The sequence below is a fragment of the Pan troglodytes genome, chromosome 1, assembly GCF_028858775.2.
Source record: "Pan troglodytes isolate AG18354 chromosome 1, NHGRI_mPanTro3-v2.0_pri, whole genome shotgun sequence".
Lineage (NCBI taxonomy): Eukaryota > Metazoa > Chordata > Mammalia > Primates > Hominidae > Pan > Pan troglodytes.
The window spans coordinates 2,304,576-2,325,430 of record NC_072398.2 but is presented as its reverse complement, the minus strand read 5'-3'; the positions used below and the strand labels follow the sequence as shown (position 1 = coordinate 2,325,430).

The 20,855-nt window shown below is 49.3% G+C and overlaps 1 protein-coding gene across 1 annotated transcript; it reads right to left on the bottom strand.

Moving 5' to 3' along the window:
• Nucleotides 1-116: 116 nt before the first annotated feature.
• On the bottom strand, nucleotides 117-11,464 carry LOC104004824 (uncharacterized). The gene is made up of 8 exons (XM_063809338.1): nucleotides 10,696-11,464; nucleotides 8,249-8,316; nucleotides 7,776-7,905; nucleotides 5,944-6,053; nucleotides 3,989-4,071; nucleotides 2,767-2,854; nucleotides 861-915; nucleotides 117-489 (listed from the first exon to the last, which is right to left on the bottom strand). Exons 4-8 carry the CDS (start codon nucleotides 5,948-5,950, stop codon nucleotides 117-119), a joined length of 606 nt encoding a protein of 201 aa, XP_063665408.1. The 5' UTR covers nucleotides 5,951-6,053; nucleotides 7,776-7,905; nucleotides 8,249-8,316; nucleotides 10,696-11,464.
• Nucleotides 11,465-20,855: the final 9,391 nt, after the last annotated feature.

Sequence of the window (20,855 nt, the reverse complement as noted above, 5' to 3'; positions counted from 1 at the left end):
TGGATGTGGAGACCCGTGTGCATCCAAACCCTTTTTTGCATGGGGCCCAGGGATCCTGTGGGAAAGGTTGCGGCCTCATCACTGGAGTTCAGACATTTACGCACCTGTGTGTTGGACTAAGGACGTGTTCTGGAAAGGGACTTGAGGGGGATCCCCAGGAAGATGTCCCAAGAAGGAGGCTGGCAGTGCAGGACGAGGCGGGGCCAGCCAGCCCCTGGGTCAGCACCCCTCCAGCCACGACGGCCCGTGGGCTTTCGTACGGGGACGGGGGTGATCTGTCTGAAGGACGCAGGTGATGGTGCTTCCCAGCTGGAGACACTCCAGCAGCAGCCTCCCAGGCAGGGCAGCCACAGAGCTGGGGACAGCTCTTGACTGGGTGAGGCCCGGCATGGGGTTTCCCAGGGCTCCTGCAGGGGCCTCCTGAGGGAGCCCCAGGGGTCACTCCACAGTCTGGGCTTTCTGTAGTCTGGTGGGTCAGGGCTCCAAGCACTAGGAGAGATCCAGGGATGCGCTTATGTTTGGGCCACCCCCGGTGGGCTTGTTCGTTCAGCCCCCTTCGTTTCCTGGCCTGCTCTACTTACATCTGTTTGTGAAGAATTATTACACAGAATCTAGAAACCAGCTTTCCCTTTTCTCCCAGGGTTGGAGCCCAGGAAGCAAACCAGCACTGCACCCTAGATTTCAGCCAGAGGACGAAAGCCCTGCCCTCAGCTTTCTCAGACCAGCCCTGGAGTAGGTGGCCCGGGGAGACCTGGGCAGTGTCCCTGCTTGTCCTGCAGACTGTGTGGCTCTGCAGACCTCTAGATGGAGGAGGCACAATTCTCTAATGCTAGACGAGGACACTGATCATGGAAACTCACCCCAAACCTTGAATCGTGATAGCATTTGAGGCAGCCCGACCAGCGTCACATGAACCTGAAAAGAATCAAGATATAATTTATTTTGAAAATAAATCAGACACTTTCAGAATTTGAGCGTAAGAAGTTAACATGTCTGATGCGTTGGAAGTGACGTTTTCTCTACAGTGGGATGGTACTGAAGGGATTTTTCCAATTGGGATTTTCAGTCATAATGGTACTTAGACATACTTTTCTTTCTGCCTTGTGTGTGGGGGGAAGAGCGGGGATGTTCCTAACTTTTAAAAAGTTCCACCTTCTTCATGAGCATTCTGGAGGAAGACACCGTTAGGTCTGGGCCTTAGGAGACCCGCTGAATACTGGCCACAGCAGAGGTTCCGGTGTTTGAAGCTCCGTTTCTGTGTAGTGACTGACCCCAAGGAGTGCAGACATGTCACCCCCCACATCCCCACATCCCACGGCCATCTCGCACGGAGCCCTCGCGGCCGCCCTGGGGGGTGCACGGAGCCCTCGCGGCCGCCCTGGGGGGTGCACGGAGCCCTCGCGGCCGCCCTGGGGGGTGCACGGAGCCCTCGCGGCCGCCCTGGGGGGTGCACGGAGCCCTCGCGGCCGCCCTGGGGGGTGCACGGAGCCCTCGCGGCCGCCCTGGGGGGTGCACGGAGCCCTCGCGGCCGCCCTGGGGGGTGCACGGAGCCCTCGCGGCCGCCCTGGGGGGTGCACGGAGCCCTCGCGGCCGCCCTGGGGGGTGCACGGAGCCCTCGCGGCCGTCCTGGGGGTGCACAGCCGGGGAGGGGAAGCCAGGGGCTCCTGCGGTTCTGGGCGCTGTGTTCCGACCTGTTCAGCACTCATTTAGGTCAGGAAGACAATTCAACGGCTGATGCCCTCCTCAGAAACCGCTAAACAAAAATGTAACAAGAACGATGCCAGGATAATAGATGAATAAAACGTGCTGTATACATCCGAGGGAATGGTTTTCAGCCTTCAAGAGGAAGGAAATTCTCACACATGCTACATGGATGCACCTTGAGGACATTCTGCTGAGGGCATAAGCCAGTGAGAGATGGATGAAAAGGTCCTCATCTGAGGTCCCCCCATCGTCAAATCCACAGAGACAGAAGGTGGGACAGTGGCTCCCAGGGCTGGATGGGGAGGGGTTATCTGAGGTCCCCCCATCCTCAAACACACAGAGACAGAAGGTGGGACAGTGGCTCCCAGGGCTGGATGGGGAGGGGTTATCTGAGGTCCCCCCATCGTCAAATCCACAGAGACAGAAGGTGGGACAGTGGCTCCCAGGGCTGGAGGGGGAGGGGTTATCTGAGGTCCCCCCATCGTCAAATCCACAGAGACAGAAGGTGGGACAATGGCTCCCAGGGCTGGAGGGGGAGGGGCAGCTCCCGTTTCATGGGTACAGAGTTTCCGTCTGGGAAGATGAAAATGTACTGCAGATGGATGGTGGTGATGGTCACACAATATGAATGTACTTAATGCCACTGAGCTGTACTCTTAAAATGGTTCAAATGAACTTTATGTATATTTTACCAAAATGAAAAATATTTAAAAAACAAGAAAGAAAAGAAACATGCCTGTGGGGCAAGAAGCATGGGAAGGGCGGGGACAGGGGGGAGGGTAGGGGAGGGCGGGGTGGAGAGAAGGCAGTGCAGGGGCAGGGGGAGCACAGGGGGAGGGCAGGGTGGGGAGAAGGCAGGGCGGGGGCAGGGAAAGGGAAGGGGGAGGGGAAGGACACGGAAAGGGAAGGGGCAGGGGAAGGGCAGGGAGGGGAGAGCAGGGGCAGGGGAAGGGCAGGGAGGGGAGAGCAGGGGCAGGGGGAGGGCAGGGTTGGGGCAGGGGAAGGCAGGAGGAGGGTGGGGTGGGGAGAAGGCAGGGCGGGGGCAGGGGGCCGGCTGAGTACCAGCTTGAATGAAGTACTTGAGCACCCTGGTGAGCTGAGGGTCCTCGTTGACGTTAAGAAGGTGAGGGAAGGTCATCATCTGCCGCTCCTGCAGGAGAAGTGGAGAGGGTGGGTGTCACCAGTCCGCACCAGCCCACTGGGGAGAGCAACACTTCTTTCCCGTCTCTGTGCACCTTGTCAACCCTCCTGGGGAGGGAGGAAAGCTGAGAGGGGCTGGGGCATTGCTGATGGTGGGGTGGAGTCTCAGGCAGGCCAGCCGTCAGGAGTCTGAGTACATCTGGACTGGACAGTTCCAAGGAGCTGTCTCCCGGCTGCCCTCCCCAGCTGTCTGCATGCCCCGCTCTGGTCCCCTGCCTGGGCAGCCCCTCCCCATGTCTCCATGCAGCCTCTCATTCTCCCGAAGTGCTGCTGGCTGGCTGAGAATCAGATGTTGATGGCAAAAAGTGGGGTATGGCACGAACCCTCGCCTGGCAACCTGAACATGTCATTCGTCCACACAAGGACTGTTGTGGCGTAGGGATTTGACAGTAAACAGAACGGGGATGATTATGCAGCCACGAGGAAGACTTTTACAGCTTGAAATCCTCTCTGACAAAGAGTAAAGAAGGCAAAAACCCTTCCAATTTTTACTGTATATGCAGAACCCAAAATCACGTATTCCTCCATGTGACCCTACTTGACCCTTGAAGCTGAGAGTCCCAGCCACCACTTACACAGAACGTGACTCAGTACAGCCCTAACTGTCTGGTTTCCTGATGCCACAGACCCCACCCTGCTCCACCCCCCAGGCCCTGAGGCCGTAGTTAGGCAGTATGAGGTTCCGGAATCCCCAGCTCCAGTCCCCTCGTACTCCAGGTCTGATCCTCGACTTTGGGATTTTCCCAGGGCCTCGTGGCCACGGGGAGTGGGGTGGGGTGGAAGCCGGGGTGGCCAGGGGAGGCCGAAATTCACATCACAGCCCATTTAGGGTGTGATATCATCAGCGAATGCCAGGATAGACACCCGGCCTCACGCCCTGCCAGGCCCCGAGTCCTCCCCGTTTCCCTTGCTGGCATGCCCTGATGTTCTCTCCCTAGCTCTGCCAGTAGCATCATTACCAGTCACACGTTACACATTCACCAAAAAAGCCTCGCCACAGTCGGGCCTGGCCAGCCGGACTGCAGCCTGTGCCTGGCCCCCTGCCCTGGGCTCAGCCTCCGCAGGTGGCGGAAGTGAAGCTCACCTGGGCCTTCTCCAGCAGGTGTGCCCAGGTCACCTGATCAGGAGTCCCCAGCTGCTGCTCTGCCTGGAGACAGGCCGACGGCTCTGGAAGGAGGGAGGCATTTTAAGCAGCGGGTCTGTGGTGCCAGGGGGAGGCACGGGATAGCTAGTGTGTCTCCGGCCCTGTTCTCAAAGCCCAGGATCCCAGCAGCAGCAGGAATGCAGCATACTTATGCGTGAAGACGAGATCTTTCGGTAAGTCCTACAAAGAGGACTTTTAATTCCCCTCCTAATTCGTAAGACGTTAGTGCAAGAAGGTCCTTTAAGGGGGAGGCATGAGTTCAGTGTTCTGTCTCTTATTTTTGTACTTGCTCAGGCTTGTGAGGGCGTTTCATGTGATTCCTTGCTACAGGGAATTGCCATGGGGTCGGGGGATTCGGGAAGAACCATAGGCTTACACTGTTTTCCACACAGTCCGTGTCTGTGCTTGAGAGCAGTGGGGGTTACGTGCTACGCATAGGTCCACATCTGGCATGTCCAGTTTTTGATGGTACGGAGATTTGTGACAGGCAGAGCCAGGCCCAGGCCAGCCACACACACGTGTGCACCGATTCTGATTTAGGGAGCGCTTTGTTGAGGCTGAAGCCTCAGCGAGTCGGGTCGTGTGCCTGGGAATGGGCCAGGTGGGGCTCGGGGCTGGCCCACCCTCTGTCTGAGCCTTTGGGTAGCCTGGCATGATGGGTAGGGCACGGGGCGCAGGAGGTTCTGCCACTACCCGAGGGTCCCCAGGAGGGAGGGAGCCCGTTCGATATTGCTGCTTTGATACTGGATGTTCATGCCAATTTCACCTCAGTAGTTTTGTTTTACCTTTTTTTCCATCTCATTTTAAATCATTAATGAGCATAAAACGATATATATCTTTATGCTGCCAAACTGCAGTCGAAGGTCTGTACCTATCACAGGGGTTCTCGATAATTGCGCACGTTGGAATCACCTGGGGCCCTTTAGCGCTGATGGCTGCCCGGGATTCTGGTTTGTGAGTTTGGGCGGAGCCCTGTCACCAGGTGGCTGGGATGCATAGCCAGGGTGGAGCTCTGTCTTGGAGGAGGTGGCCAATCCTCCATGGGCTTCCAGCGTCATCTCTCCGCAGGAAGCCCTCAGCGGGCAGATACCAGGTGGCCACTGTCCAAATCCGGTAAGGAAAAACATGCTGGGAGAAACAATGTTCTCAAAATAAAAAGGCTGGTCGCGGTGGCTCACGCCTGTAACCCCAGCACTTCGCGAAGCCGAGGCAGGAGGATTACTTGAGCCCAGGAGATTTGAGGCTGTCGTAAGTGGTGATCACACCTCTGCACTCGAGCCCGGGTGACAGAGCGGACCCTGTCTCAAATACTAAATAAATAAAATGTCAATAAAAATGAGAGTAAGGGCCGGGCGCGGTGGCTCAGGCCTGTAATCCCAGCACTTTGGGAGGCCGAGGCGGGTGGATCACGAGGTCAGAAGATCGAGACCATCCTGGCTAACACGGTGAAACCCTGTCTCTACTAAAAATACAAAAAATTAGCCAGGCGTGGTGGCGGGCGCCTGTAATCCCAGCTACTCGGGAGGCTGAGGCAGGAGAATGGCGTGAACCTGGGAGGTGGAGGTTGCAGTGAGCCAAGACTGTGCCACTACACTCCAGCCTGGGCGACAGAGCGAGACTCTGTCTCAAAAAAAGAAAAAAAAAATGAGAGTAAGATGACCATCTTAAAATGCAGGGCTATTGTTCCTCACAACTGCAAGTGAGTCTATGTTTATCTCAAAGTTTTTTTTTAAAAGGATGGAACCACAATATCCTGGACAAAGCCCCAGTGCTCCCCACTGTGCCCCAGCCACCCCTCAGATTCAAATCCAGGTGCTCTCTCCACCCCCGGCCCCAGGCTTCGGCCAGGTCAGACCCCCCCGTTGCTCAGGGCATCGGCCCCTGACTCGGTTTACCTGACATTATGGAGTTTCTGCATCAGGGCAGCAGCTTGCTGTTCTCCGCCCTTGACTTTCTCATCAGTGTCCAGGTGTTGACCACTGCTTTGTTCCGGATCTTTTAAGCCCTTTCATGTGCAAAGATGGACACACTCTTAGGCTTGGAGCCCCTTGCTGGAGCAGCAGCACCCCCAGGGCACACTCAGGTCTCCCCCCACCCCCCTCCCCCCCAGATGACTTGAGATTCCGCACCAGGTCTGGTTCCATTCAACCATTAAGACCAAAGTGACTTGAATCGCCTGCACAGTTCAAATAAACACGTGCAGCTCAGCCAGGCCGGACCTCAGCCCCTGACGTGTCCTGGGACCTGAACACAGTCAGCCAATTGGGCTGACTTGGTTAACCTAAGAACCTGCCCAATCCCTGTGGCTGCTGAAATTAACTCCTGGCCTGGAGGCTGTCCGGAGGCTCAGCTCTGCGCCTGCGCCGGGCTAGGAGGAGCCTCAGAGGTGTTCTAGGTCACTCCTTCCGATGTCGTCAGAGAAAACAGATGCCCCCAAATATTGCATGGGATATACAGTAAAACATGCCTTGTTCTCTGAAATTTCAATGTAACCAAGCACCTTGTATTTTTATTTGCTAAATCTGGTAACTGTACCCCTTTCGTTTTACACAGGGGAGATGGAATCAGAGTTTACAAGTCCCACGGGCCATGGGCACCATTTTCTCTTTCCTCTGTATCACATGGTCTCTTGTGTAAAAACTGGGAGCAACAGATTTGCATCTGATAAGCAGGGAGAAAACAAACGTTCTGGATACTGCTTAAGGCAAAATTCGATCTAAAGCTCTGAGCTTGGGCAGGGCATGGTGGCTCACACCTGTAATCCTGGTACTTTGGGAGGCCGAGGAGGGAGGATCACTTGAGTCTGGGAGGTTGAGGATGCCATGAGCCATGATTGTGCCACTGTACCCCAAGCTGGGTGACAGGGTGACACCCTATCTCAGAAAATAAACATAAAACCTGAGCTTGTGTCAGATGCTGGAAGAAAATGCCTCATGGTGTGCCACAATACCGAGGCTGTGCAGTGAGGAATGAGAAGGAAGACATTTGTCACCAACATGCAAGTGTGGCTGTGCTGAGAAGAGGGCCAGAGAAAAGACCAGAACGGGAGGCAGCTCCTGGGTGGCACAGTCGTAACCACAGTTCCCAAGCCTCATTCACACACCAGGCAGAACTCTGCTAGGCACAGTTCACACATGACCTCCTGCGGTCCTCTCCGCAGCGCTGTGAGTGAGGAATGCTGGCTCAGTGTAACAGGTGATAGGGGAGAGGTTCTATTTCTTGCCCGTGGTCACAGCTGCTAGGGCCAGACTCTGTCTGACCTCTAAGCCCATAGACTTGGTGAATGACATATCAGGGCTGGCAAGTAAGTTTCACCTCACATGCCAACTCCAGCTGTCCAGAACCAGGCCTGACAGTCCCAGTCTCCTGCCCGGACTCGGTGGGGAGCTGGGCTGGTGGATTCCCAAGGCCGGCCTTCACCTAAGGAGGGGTAGGCAGCATGTGGGGACGGTCCTACCATGGCCACAGACTCTCCTCTCCCCACACCTCCCTTTCTTAGAAGGTTCAGGAGAGCAGACTTGGAATGAGCTGCAGAGGCCGAGAAGCAGGAACTCGGCTTGGTGACAGCCTCCCGTAGTGCTGACCAAGTGGACCTGTCTCCCAGCCAGGTGGGTGGGAAGGAACCTGGCAGTGACAGCCCCTCCCTCCCTGGTGACTCCTGCGGCCATTAGGCCACCTCCACAGACTGCAGTGTGCAGAGTGGACCCTGGGAAGTGCGGTAACTCACAGTGTGGAGAGCTGGTCTGTGCAGGGGCTGCAGGGCTGCCCAGCGAGTGGCTCTGACCGAGGAGCTGTCGCTTACAGAGCTCATCTTCATTTGTCATTAGCACAAAAATCCCCTTGCCTGGCACCATGCCCTGTGTGACAAAAGGAGAAAGCTGTGAATAGCCGTGCTATTCGGCAGGAAAATACAGGGACAGATCAAACCAATCACATCAGGACCAGCATCCGTGCCGCCCCCATCCCTGAGGCCCCAGTTCTGCTCCCATCCAGGACCCAGTGACACAGCCCTGCCCTGAGGCTCCGGGTCTCCATTCTTTCCCTCATGTTTTAGTTCCTTTCATTCCTCTCTCTCAGGTCGTTTTGTTTTCCTCCTGGACCCCCTTCCCAATGGCAACCCCTGCAGTCTAAGAGCACTGACAGACTTTGCTAGATTTAGAACGTAGAATCACCATGGATGATAAATATTCACAGACGTACCTTTCCGCATATCTTAATGTTGATAGAGTTTCCTCATAGCAGATGTCAGCTGGACTTACGGCTGCGATCTGTGAAAACAGCCCTTTCAGACTTTGTTACTTATAGAGGAGTTTATTGTTATTAAAGCAGCTCGTATTCACAGGGCAGTTTGGCATCTTGTAATTTATGATATTGTTCCAAATTTACAGTTTAGAAATGGTGGCTTAGAGGAATGCCTGAGGCCACTTGCTGAACTAGGGCTCGAACCCACCCCTGCCTAACTCATACCTGTGCTGCCAGCTGTGAGACTGACCGCCCTCGGGACTGAGTCCTCCGTGGACTCCCTCAGGGGCCTGAGTGACGGTTGAATGTTAGTCTCACAGAGACCTTGCTCGTTTTGTGACAGCCACTTGTATGGTTTCAAGTCTGGCTGTTGACTTTATTTATACTTATATTTTTTTGAGACAGGGTCTCACTCTGTCACCCTGGCTGGAGTGTGGTGGAGCAATCATGGCTCACAGCCTTGACTTCTTGGGCTCAGGTGGTCCTCCTGCCTCAGCCTCCAGAGTAGCTGGGACTACAGGCATGCACCACCACACTCGGCTAATTTTTGTGTTTTTTGTAGAGACAGGGTCTCTCTGTGTTGCCCAGGCTGGCGTTGAACTCCTGGGCTCAAGGGATATGCCCACCTCAGTCTCCCAAATTGTTGGGATTACAGGTATGAGCCATAGTGCCTGGCCTTGACTTTGGATTGATTGTTCCAGAATTCAGAAAAGTTTTCAACTCAGAAGCAAACTTAGTGATGATTGGGTGGGCAGGTCACTGAGGATGGCTGGGGAGGGTGGCTGAGGGTGGCTGTGGCAGCTGCCATGTGGCAGCACATCCTCTGTGGGCTGGGAGGCCCGGGACCCAGAGCTCTGGGAGCCCGGGAAGTAATTATTTACATTTGTCTAACTTCACAGCTTTTAAAGCTTGTTCACTTACGCCATCTCATTTAATCATCATGGCAATATTTTCAGGTGGATTTTTATCACCACTAAAAATTAAGGCTGTAAGACATTTGTGTTAAAACTGGGATTGGCGCCATAGAGACTGGAGAGCTTGGCTGTCGGCCTTGCAGGTCCTCTGTTCTCTTTGCTTCTTGAGATAATGGATGCCACCCTCTGCCTCTCCCCAGCCTGCTCCTTTGTTAAAGTTTGTGGGTTCCTGAGATGATGGATACCCACCCTCGGCCTCTCCCAAGCACGCTCCTTTGTGAAAGCACTGCACTGCCCTCAGGCAGCCCCTGTCAAGTCTTGCAGGTCTGGGCGTCTCGGTGGCTTGGCACACATCTGCTGAGACCCGCTAGATTGAATGTTGTAGGTTAACGTTCAAAGAGCATCTTACAGGCCTTCTTGTGTCCCAGGTTTTTGGGGAGATGTCCCGTTGAGGCCCACAGGTAACTGACAACCAGAAAAACTTTAAAATGAAGTATTGAAAATGGTCAGGATTGAGTGATAAAGAGTAAGGTTGTGTTTTACTGTGGATTTTGGAGAGAAATGCATGGAACTGGTCCCGACAGGGAGCATTTCTCTCCTAAGCAGGACAGCAGAGTGGAGGCCAGCGCCAGGCTGGGGGCAGAGTTCACCCCATTTTGTCCCTCCCTGCAGCTGAAGCAGAAGAGCAGAGTCCTGATTTTAACACATTCCACACTGTACCCACTTGGCAAACATTCGATAATGGGATTCCAGAGCCTTTGCTGAGATAACGCGGTGCAGCTGCTCTCCAGGGTGAACACACAGTCACACTGATTTCCAGCCTTGCCGGGGATGACTGCTAACTTAGAATAACATGACATTGCTAGTTGTTTTTTTTTTTTTAATGGTACTAGTTTTTTTCCTGATAATAAAAGTAACATATATTCCTTGTAGAGAACTTAAACTACAGAAAAGAATAAATTTAAAAATTAGTAATACAGAAACATTGTTTGAACATTGTACTAGAGTACCAGAAGTTACAAGATAATGGTAGGTCATCATTTGTTAGTCCTGAGGGGGAAACCAAACAAGGCCAGGTGCAGTGGCTCATGCCTGTAATCCCAGAACTTTGAGAGGCCGAGGCAGGTGGATCATCTGAGATCAGGAGTTCAAGCCTGGCCAACACAGTGAAAACCCGTCTCTACTAAAAAGAAAAAAAAATAGCCAGGTGCATGCGTCTGTAGCCCCAGCTACTCGGGAGGCTGTGGCAGGAAAATCGCTTGAACCTGGGAGGCGGAGCTTGCAGTGAGCCGAGACTGCGCCACTGCACTCCAGCCTGGGCGACACAGCAAGACTCCGTCTAAAAAAAAAAAAAAAAAAAATTGCTAGGCTAGGTCACTGCAAAGTCCTGTGTTATATGACAGGTGTATTGGGAATAATTTAATCACAACAGCAACAACAACAACTATAATAGCAGAATCCGTGTGAAATGTTGTAAGAAAGCTATTTTACCAAAGCGGTTCTGCTGTTCCCACCCAGAGCTGACTGGAGCAGTTTGGTCAGAACAGAATCTCTGTATGGAATGTGCAAGACCTTCTTCCCCATAGCTGCGTCAGCCAGAACACTGAAAGAAAAAGAAGATTCAAGACAGAAAAAGAATGCCTCAAGAAGAAATCTACCTCCCTTGGGATGAGTTGGAAATGGCTCCCACATCCCCTCTTTGGCCCCATAAGCCTGACGATCATATCCAATAGTAGAGATGCCTTCTGTCATCGATGCTGGAGTAAGCTAGCTAACCACGGGCCTGACTCCTCCGAAATCAACCCTAGAGAAGCCATAACCTAGAGAAGGAAGCCCAGGTCTGAGGAACAAACACACCCACACCTGCGAGGAAAACACGAAGAGCCTGCAGGCTACCATAGTTTGTGTGTAGAGAATGAGCTGCAATTCAAGGAAGGAGGTGCCAGGCCTGGCAGTGTGCAGATAGGCTTGGGGGGTAGTTTTAGGGTCTTTTCTTGCCTCTCTCTCTCATGCTGCCTTAAGATCCCATAAAGTTAGGACCTCGTCTGACCACAGCCTCAGGATAGGGGTGAGTGAGAAGCCCCTGCCCTGCTCCAGGGGCCACAAAGAAAGCAGTGTTGGCACTGAAGACAGCGGGGAAGAGTGCAGGGAAATCCCACCCGTGAGAAATTATAACCACAAACAGGACGGGCACGGTGGCTCAGCCTGTAATCCTAGCACTTCGGGAGGCTGAGGTGGGCAGATCACTTGTGGTCAGGAGTTCAAGACCAGCCTGGCCAACATGATGAAACCCCGTCTCTACTAAAAATACAAAAAAATTAGCCGGGCATGGTGGTGCGTACCTGTAGTCCCAGCTACTCGGGAGGCTGAGGCAGGAGAATCCTTTGAATCCAGGAGGCGGAGGTTGCAGTGAGCCAAGATTGTGCCATTGCACTCCAGCCTGGGCAGGGACTCCGTCACCAAAAAAAAAAAAAAAAAAAAAAAATCACTACTCCATAAAGTCTTGAAGGCCAAGGGCTTCCAAAGAGGAGGAAAAGAAATAGGTTTACACTCGGATGCAACAACATAGTGAAACTGGAGAACACCAAAAACAAAGAGAAAAGCTTAAAAGCAGCTGGGGAAAAAAGACAGATTATCTTCAAGAAAAAGCAGTTAGACAACCAGTTGACAATAGAATTCTTTCTGTGTGGAAAGAAACTACTACCCATCTAAAATTCCATACCCAGCAAAAATGTCTTTTTAAGAATGAGCCGGCTGGCTGCGGAGGCTCACATTTGTAATCCCAGCACTTTGGGAGACCAAGACGGGAGCACAGCTTGAGCTTAGGAGTTCAAGACCAGCCTGGGCACCGTGGATAAACCCTGTCTCTACAAAAAAATACAAAAATTATCTGGATGTGGTGGAACACGCCTGTGGTCCCAGCTACTTGGGAGGCTGAGGTGAGAGGATTGCTTGAGCCTGGTGAGGTAGAGGCTGGAGTGAGCTGTGATTGTACCACTGCACTCCAGCTTGGGTGACAGAGTGAGACCCTGTCTCAAAAAAATAAATGAGGTAAAAATAAAGATATTTCAACCTAACAAAAACAGATTGCCACCAGCAGATTATCACTAAAGGAAACCCTGAATAATACACTTCAACCAGAAGGAAACTGATCTTGGATAGCAGCTCTGAGGTACAAGAATGAATACATTTAAAAAAAGATAAATGTGAATGAACACTGTGTAAAACAGTGATAATGTCTTTTGGGTGAAGGAAGAATGGAATTGAAATACATAAGAAAGAAATACATAACAATGACATATGTAGGATGAAGAGTCTTGTATTATCCAGGAGGATTTATTACATTTAGACTTTGACCACAGATTTAAGAGCCAAGAAACAGAGTTAAGTATATATTAGCCGGGCACAGTGGCTCACACCTGTAATCCCAGCACTTTGGCCGGCCGAGGAGGGAGAATCACTTGAGCCCAGGAGTTCGAGATCAACCTGGGCAACGTGGTGAAACCCCATCTCTACAAAAGCTACAAAAATTAGCTGGGCATGGTGGTGCACGCTCTAATCCCAGCTACTCAGAAGGCCGAGGCGGGAAGATCGGTTGAGCCTTGAAGGCAGAGGTTGTAGTGAATGGAGTTCACACCACTGCACTCCAGTCTGGGTGACAGAGCAAGACTCTGTCTCAAAAAAAAAAAAAAAAAAAAAAAGCGAAAAGCATATAGACGACCACTGGGGGAAGGAGGGACTACTCAACAAATGAAACTGGAAAGATTGGTAATCTATAAGGAAAAAGGATGAAAAGGATGCCTACCTTACATCAAACACAGAAATCAACTCCGGACCATAGGAACTTAATGTAATATAGGTGGTTACCTTTCTAACTCTAATTTTCTTAAACAGGAAACAAATGCAAAGCATAAACCATAATCATAACTTCTGCTCATCAACAAAACCTTAAAGTGGAAAGACAAGCTACTAACTGGGAGAGATACTTACAATACGTTTACTTGAGAAAAGAATAATAAATACGTAAAGAATGCCTACAAGTCAATACAAAGGCAATAACTCAAGAGAATAATAGAAAAAAGTAACAGGCATCGCAGGAGGAAATATATTGCTAAGAAACACATAAAGATGCTTAAACTCGTCAGTAACCAGGAATATCAAGACCATAGTAAGATTTATTTGCACCAATTTAATTGGTAAATATAAAGAAATCTGATAACATCAAGTCTTAGAAAAGATGTAGATCAATCCGATATCTAATACATTGCTGCTGGGAATGTAAATTGGTCCAACTATTTTGGAAAAGTTTGTTAACATCTTTCCAAATTGGGTATTCATACACCTTCTAACCCAACAATTTTAGTTATTGTCTATACTCAAACTTCAATACAGTCATACATCCCATAACCATGTGTTGGTCAACGACAGGCTGTATACACAGCCATGATGAAAATACCATATTTTTACTGTATCTTTTCTACGTTTAGATACACAAGTACTTACTGTTATGTTACAGGTGCCTGTGGGATTCAGCACAGTTACATGCTACACTGTGGTATAAGCTCAGCTGGGAGCAATCTTTTACCACAAATAGCCTTGGTGCTCTGTAGGCAACGCTGTCTAGGTTTGCGTAAGTGCACTCTATGATGTTTACACAACAAAACCGCCTACTGATGCATTTCTGAGAACAAATTCCCATTGGTTTTTTGTTTGTTTTGTTTTGTTTTGAGCCAGGGCCTCACTGTGTCACCCAGCCTGGAGTGCAGTGGCATAATCACAGCTCACTGCAACCTCTGCCTCCTGGACTCAAGTGATCCTCCCACCTCAGCCTCCTGAATAACGGACTACAGGCAGGCACTACCACATCTGGCTAATTTTTAAATTTTTTGTAGAGCCGGGATTTCGCCGCATTACCCATGGTGGTCTCAACTTCCTTGGCTCAAGTAATCTGCCCACCTTGGCCTCCATATTGCCATTGTTTTTGTTGTTGTTGTTTGTTTGTTTTGTTGTGTTTTGTTTTTTTGAGACTGTGTTTCACTCTTGTCACCCAGGCTGGAGTGCAATGGCGTGATCTCGGCTCACTGCAACCTCCACCTACGGGGTTCAAGTGATTCTCCTGCGTCAGCCTCCCGAGTTGCTGGGATTATAGGCATGTACCACCACGCCTGGCTAATTTTGTATTTTTAGTAAAGACAGAGCTTCTCCAGGTTGGTCAGGCTGGTCTCGAACTCCCGACCTCAGGTGATCCACCTGCCTCAGCCTCCCGAAGTGCTGGGATTACAGGCGTGAGCCACCCCGCCCAGCCGATATCCCCATTGTTAAGTGGTGCATGACTGTGTTAATACCCAATGATTTGCACAGGAATGTTCATAATAGCACTACTTATAATAGCAAAAAACAAAGTGGGGACAATCAAAATGCCAATCGAGAATGAATAAATTGTGGCACATTCCCACTATGGAATGCTATGCAACAATGAAAAACAATGATTGCTACATGCAACAACATGGAAGAATCTCATAGGCAATGTTCAGTGAAAGAATGGAAAACTCACTCTAGGTATAACATAGTGTGGATAGATATTGTTAATAGTGTCGAGTCTAAAAGCAAGTCCTCGCAGTTCTACTCCTGCCTACATACCCAAGAAAAATGAGTAACTATTTTCCCCAAAATACACATATAAAAACGTTCACAGCAACTTTAAAACAGCCCAAACCTGGAAATAAGCTAAATGCCCATCAGTTGGAGAATGGATAAATAAATTATGATATATTCATACACTGATATATTGCATAACAATGAAAATAATAATTGGTACATGAAACAACTTTGATTAATATCATAGACACAATCCTTGGTGAAAGAAGCCAGAAGGTTAAGCCGTGACCTCATATAAATGATTGCATTTATACGAAAATCACTACAATTAGGCATATCTAATCTATAATGACAAAGGTTCATTTCTTCTGGTGGGAGTGTCAACTGGGAGGGAGTATGAAGAGCTGGGTGGGTTTTGGAAATGTGTTATATTCTGATCTGGATGATAATTATGGAGGTATATACATCTATACAAACTTATTGTGCTGAATGTGTAGGATTTATGTACTTTACTGTAGTTTATACCTGAATGAGAAAATTTTAAGAAGTTCCAGAAGACAAAATGGAATTTCCTTTTTATAAAGTTCAAAAATGAGAGCTACTAAACAATAATATTCACATGTGATAAAACCAGGAAGGAGGTAGCTGAGGGGGAGAGAACATAAAATTCAAGATGATGGTTACCTCCAAGGGGAGCATAGGAGAGGAACACCAGCTAGTTCTTGAGTTGGATGGAAGTTTTATTAGTGTTACTCTATTGAAATTAAAGTAATTGGTTAAAAATAAATATAGGCAGCCCAGGCATGAGCCAGTGATGCCAGCAGATCATGAACCAAGGGTTATCATTAATCCAGTTTTTCATACCTGAGGTTGTTTTTATAACACAAATACCTGTCCACTGATTATTTACCTGATAACACTTCCCAAATTGGTTAAACTTAAGTTAACGCGTGATCCTTCCCTCAGTCTGTCTCCTTCAGATCCTGAAGATTTCTGCCTCTCACTTCCTGCCAGGTCCACCAAATTAATACTGGATTGTTTGGTGAGATCTCTGTCTAGGAAAACCTGGAGAAAAGCGTCACAGGTGATGCCACAGTATTAGGGACGTGGCAGGCTGCATGGGTGGGCACTCCCCTTGACATGTTAAGTGGCCTTTTTTTTTTTTTTTTTTTGAGACGGAGTCTCACTATGTCTCCCAGGCTGGAGTGCAGTGGCATGATCTTGGCACACTGCAACCTCCGCCTCCCAGGTTCAAGTGATTCTCCTGCCTCAGCCTCCTGCATAGCTGGGACTACAGGTGCCTGCCACCACACCCGGCTAATTTTTGTATCCTTAGTAGAGATAGGGTTTCACCATATTGTCCAGGCTGGTCTCGAACTCCTGATCTCAAGCAATCCACCCCCCCTCAGCCTCCCAAAGTGCTGGGATTACAGGCATGAGCCACCGTGCCTGGCCTTAAGTAGTTCTTTTCATTGTTTTTCAGACTGAAAAAATATAAAATCTGCAACATAAAATGCCATTCTCTACGATGACGTTTACAATAAAATGTCTGTCTCCTCTTCCCAATTCTGTAAATCTCCTTTCCAATAAGACAGTAGATACCAATTAGTGCTCCATTATTTCTACGATCAATACATTCTTAAAATATAAAACTATGAAATCTGCAAAATAAGTAGATGTTCAGGACTGTGTGGTCATGTGGAAAGAACACCTACTTCAGAATCCTACGGATTCCTTTGCTGGCTCCATGACTATGCACAAATGACTTACCTTTTCAGAGTTTCAACTTTCACAGTGGTAAACCAGTGATAGAAACACATTCCTGAGATGTTATGAGGGTTAAAGATCGTAGACGTAATGGTTCTAGCACATGCCTGGCATACAATATCAGGTGTTAATATCACTACTGACCCCAATAAACAGAGTACGGTGCTAGCTCTCTTCTCTCTTCACTCCTTTTTTCCTAGCTATTTCTTCACTTGCCTCTAAAATATCAAGTTAAAAAACCAGCAGGACAAACCATATATAAAGTTGATGAATTGTACTAACATTGTGAAATCAAGTGACTAGTACTTAAAAGTTTACAAAGTTCCTTAAAATGCACTATCTTATTCAAGCTTCCTGACGTTACTGCAAGGACAGTGTCTCGTCTCGTCTTACAGAAGAGGAAACTGAGGCTCAGAGGCTATTTCCCAAAGTCTTAGAGCTGGTGAACAGAGGCATCCAGACTTCAACACAGTCCCGTGTTTTCCCCTTATTCCTGCATAGAACGGGATTCTTTTCATTGATTACTGTTCTATTACTGGTACTATGACTTATGGGACAGAGGTGGTAGGATCATAGCTACATGTAACATTGACCCAGGATTTGTGAATAGCCATTTCTAGATCAAATTGGTGGCACTGTAGCGATCACTCTCTGATGTCCACCAAGGTACTGGTATGGAGAATCAAAGTGTGCTCTAGTTGATCAAAGATTCTAGTTAGTGGAATGCTATATGCATTGCTTGGTTCCAAAGAACGTATCTTGGTGCGGCCAGGCGCGGTGGCCCACGCCTGTAATCCCAGCACTTTGGGAGGCCGAGGTGGGCAGATCACCTGAGGTCGGGAATTCAAGACCAGCCTGACCAACATGGAGAAACCCCGTCTCTACTAAAAGTACAAAATTAGCCAGGCATGGTGGTGCATGCCTGTAGTCCCAGCTACTTGGGAGGCTGAAGCAGGAGAATTGCTTGAACCTGGGAGGCAGAGGTTGCAGTGAGCCGAGATCGTGCCATTGCACTCCAGCCTGGGCAACAAGAGCAAAACTCCGTTTCAAAAAAAAACAAAAAACTTGGTGCATCCACACATGGAAAGGGTACTTCAGTACCTGGTGGTCCTCAGGCTCGTGGGTCTGAAGGCTGGTCTCATGGTGGTAATGTACAGATGTGCTGCTGATACAGTTCTCCAGGATAAACCATGGAGACACTCTCATACCTTCACAATTTGCTCCTTGATCAAACTGAGATCAAAGCTTATTCCTCCAAGCACCGGAATATACTTGAGGGAAAACAGCTCTTACTCCTGTGGGCACTTTGGGCCTCTGGTAGGCTCACTTAGGCTGGGTGGGGTGTGACCATTGAAGTGGGAGGGAGGCAGGAGAAGGGCACACACATCCCCTTTTCCTGTTTCTGGCTCTATATGCTGTGGTTGGAAAAGCCACCTTCATCCATAGGTCAAATCTGCAGGATCCTATAATACCCACCAGCCCATTATGCCAGGGGGAACCTTCCACGGAGCAGCCTTGTGTGGAGATCCCATCAAGGGGAGCCTTCCGCAGGGGGAGCCTTCTGCAGAGCAGCCTTGTGTGGAGATCCCACCAGGGGGAGCCTCCCGCAGGGGGAGCCTTCCGCAGAGCAGCCTTGTGTGGAGATCCCACCAGGAGGAGCCTTCCGCAGGGGGAGCCTTTCACAGAGCGGCCTTGTGTGGAGATCCCACCAGCCCATTATACCAGGGGTAGCCTTCTGCAGAGTGGCCTTGTCTGGAGATCGGGACAGTGGCGTCCACTCAGCTCTCACCTGCTTGAACTGGATGGTGATGACCAAGTGAGACCAGCTGCTGCTGGCGGCATTCATGTTGGTGGAAGCTGTGGTCCTTATTTTTGTTCCTTGTTCCATCAGCCTTTCAATTTGGGCATAGTTCTCACAGGGCACCGACTTCAGGCCTTCCACGTAAAATCCCAGCTGTTGATCTTCCCTTACTCTAAGCCCACCAGGTTTTTTGGTTCTGGACAATAAATCTCTTATCTATAGAAAATAGAACAAATAATATAAACTTCAGGGAGGCAGGGATTGTTGTTTACTTCACTGCTGTATCTCTGCCTATATAGATGCTCAATAATAGTTATTGGATGAATGGATAAATTTCTGTAGGTATTTCATAATTTAGCGAAGTAAGAAATAGGGAAATTGCAAGCAAAAGGATAGGAAGACTGCTGTAATTAGTGAAATCAGACGCATGCTTTTTTTTTTTTTTTTCCCCAAGACAGAGTTTTGCTTTTGTTGCCCAGGCTGGAGTGCAGTGGCATGATCTCAGCTCACCGCAACCTCCGCCTCCCTGGTTCAAGTGATTCTCCTGCCTCAGCCTCCCAAGTAGCTCGGGTTATAGGCATGCACCATCATGCCTGGCTACTTTTTGTATTTTCAGTAGAGACAGGGTTTCACCATGTGGGCCAGGCTGGTCTCAAACTCCTGACCTCAGGTGATCTGCCTACCTCTGCCTCCCAAAGTGCTGGGATTACAGGTGTGAGCCACCGCACCTGGCTGGCTTTTCTTTTTAAGTAAAAAATATATATATATTATCTTTTAGAAATACAGTTTTATTGTTGTCAGGTATATATCTAGACCACTCCAACCAGACTGAGTTCCCTAAGGGTGGGTGTCTTTTTACCAGTGGATCCTCACAGTTCCTGACGCAGAGCACGCACGATGCTCATTGCATGCACAGTGCAACTGGAGCTGGGCTAACACCTGACACTTAGTTCACTGCACCGGGGGGCCGGGGAAGCTGTCTTTGCAGTGTGATGAGGCATGTGAGTAGGTATCCACAGCGGTCTGTCTATAAATAGGTGCTTCTGACGTTTTTACACTTGAACGCATTGTTCTCTTATTAACATAAATATTCTCCTAGCAATCTCGTTAACTCTATTTCATTAGCAACTCCTTTGCAGATAATAGAAAAATAAACCACCATGGCCTCTTTCTAAATTCTGTATTACAAAGTAATGAAGTCTTACTTTACTGAGAACAGTAATAAATAATAAAAATAATTAGAAGTTAGTAATGTTCAAAGTACCTAATATACGCAGAAGACACATTCTGCCTAGGTTAAGTCATGGCACAACAAATACCACTGCCCTGAGATCTCTACTTCCAAGGGAAACTTATTCAGTCTCAACAGTATTTGTGGCCAGGCACGGTGGCTCACACCTGTAGTCCCAGCACTTTGGGAGGCTGAGGCTGATGGATCATTTGAGGTCAGGAGTTCGAGACCGGCCTGGCCAAGATGGTGAAACCCCATCTCTACTAAAAATACAAAACAAATTAGCAGGGCATGTTGGCGGGCACCTGTAGTCCCAGCTACTCAGGAGGCTGAGGCAGGAGAATCACTTGAACCCGGGAGGGTGGAGATTGCAGTGAGCTGAGATCATGCCACTGCACTCCAGCCTGGGTGACACAGTGAGACTCCGTCTCAAACAAACAAAAACAAAACCCCCGTATTTGCAACATCCTAACCAAACCAGAAAATCTGGGTAATTCTTTGGATTTTATTATGGGAGGTTTGTGTGATGATGCTTACACCAGGGCCTTAGGAGAATTCCCATGTCCTGTTGCTCTCAAAAAAGCCATGCTGAGAAGGCCAAGTAGAGTCATGCTGGGGTCCCGGCAGAGTCGGTGCAGTCTGTGTTACGTGGTGCAGAGCAACCCGGACTGAGAATCAGACCCGGCTTCTTAGTCCCGGTTCTGCCTCCAACATGTGAGACCTTTGGAGAGTCTCTGACATTCCCAGTGTTCTCCTTCTAGGAGGACAGATTAAATGATCTCTAAGCTCTCCCCAAGCTCGAGCGTCTGTGGCTTTAATTCCTAGAGTCCAGCCAAGATCGCAGATTGAAGTTTGGGGGAAGCAAAATTAGGATAACAGACATAAGGTGCCGGAGATAAAACATCAAAATGGGGACAACTGCTGCCTTAGCTAGGAAGCCTTTCTGTAATTTCCCCTGAGTGATAGAAATGATAGGAAGTGGCATCTCAGACTGAAGATATGACTGAATAAGGCTTATTAGAAAAAAGGCAAGTAGGTTTATCTGGATGGAATGAAGTACAGGGACTTGCTGCTGGCAGCAGGACCCTCCAAGTTATGCCTGGAGATCAAGAGTGACAATGGGCCGGGTGCGGTGGCTCCTGCCTGTAATCCTTTGGGAGGCCAAGGCAGGAAGATTACCTGAGGCCAGGAGTTCGAGGCCAGCCTGGGCAACACAGTGACACCCTGTCTCCACAAATTGTTGTTGTTTTTTTT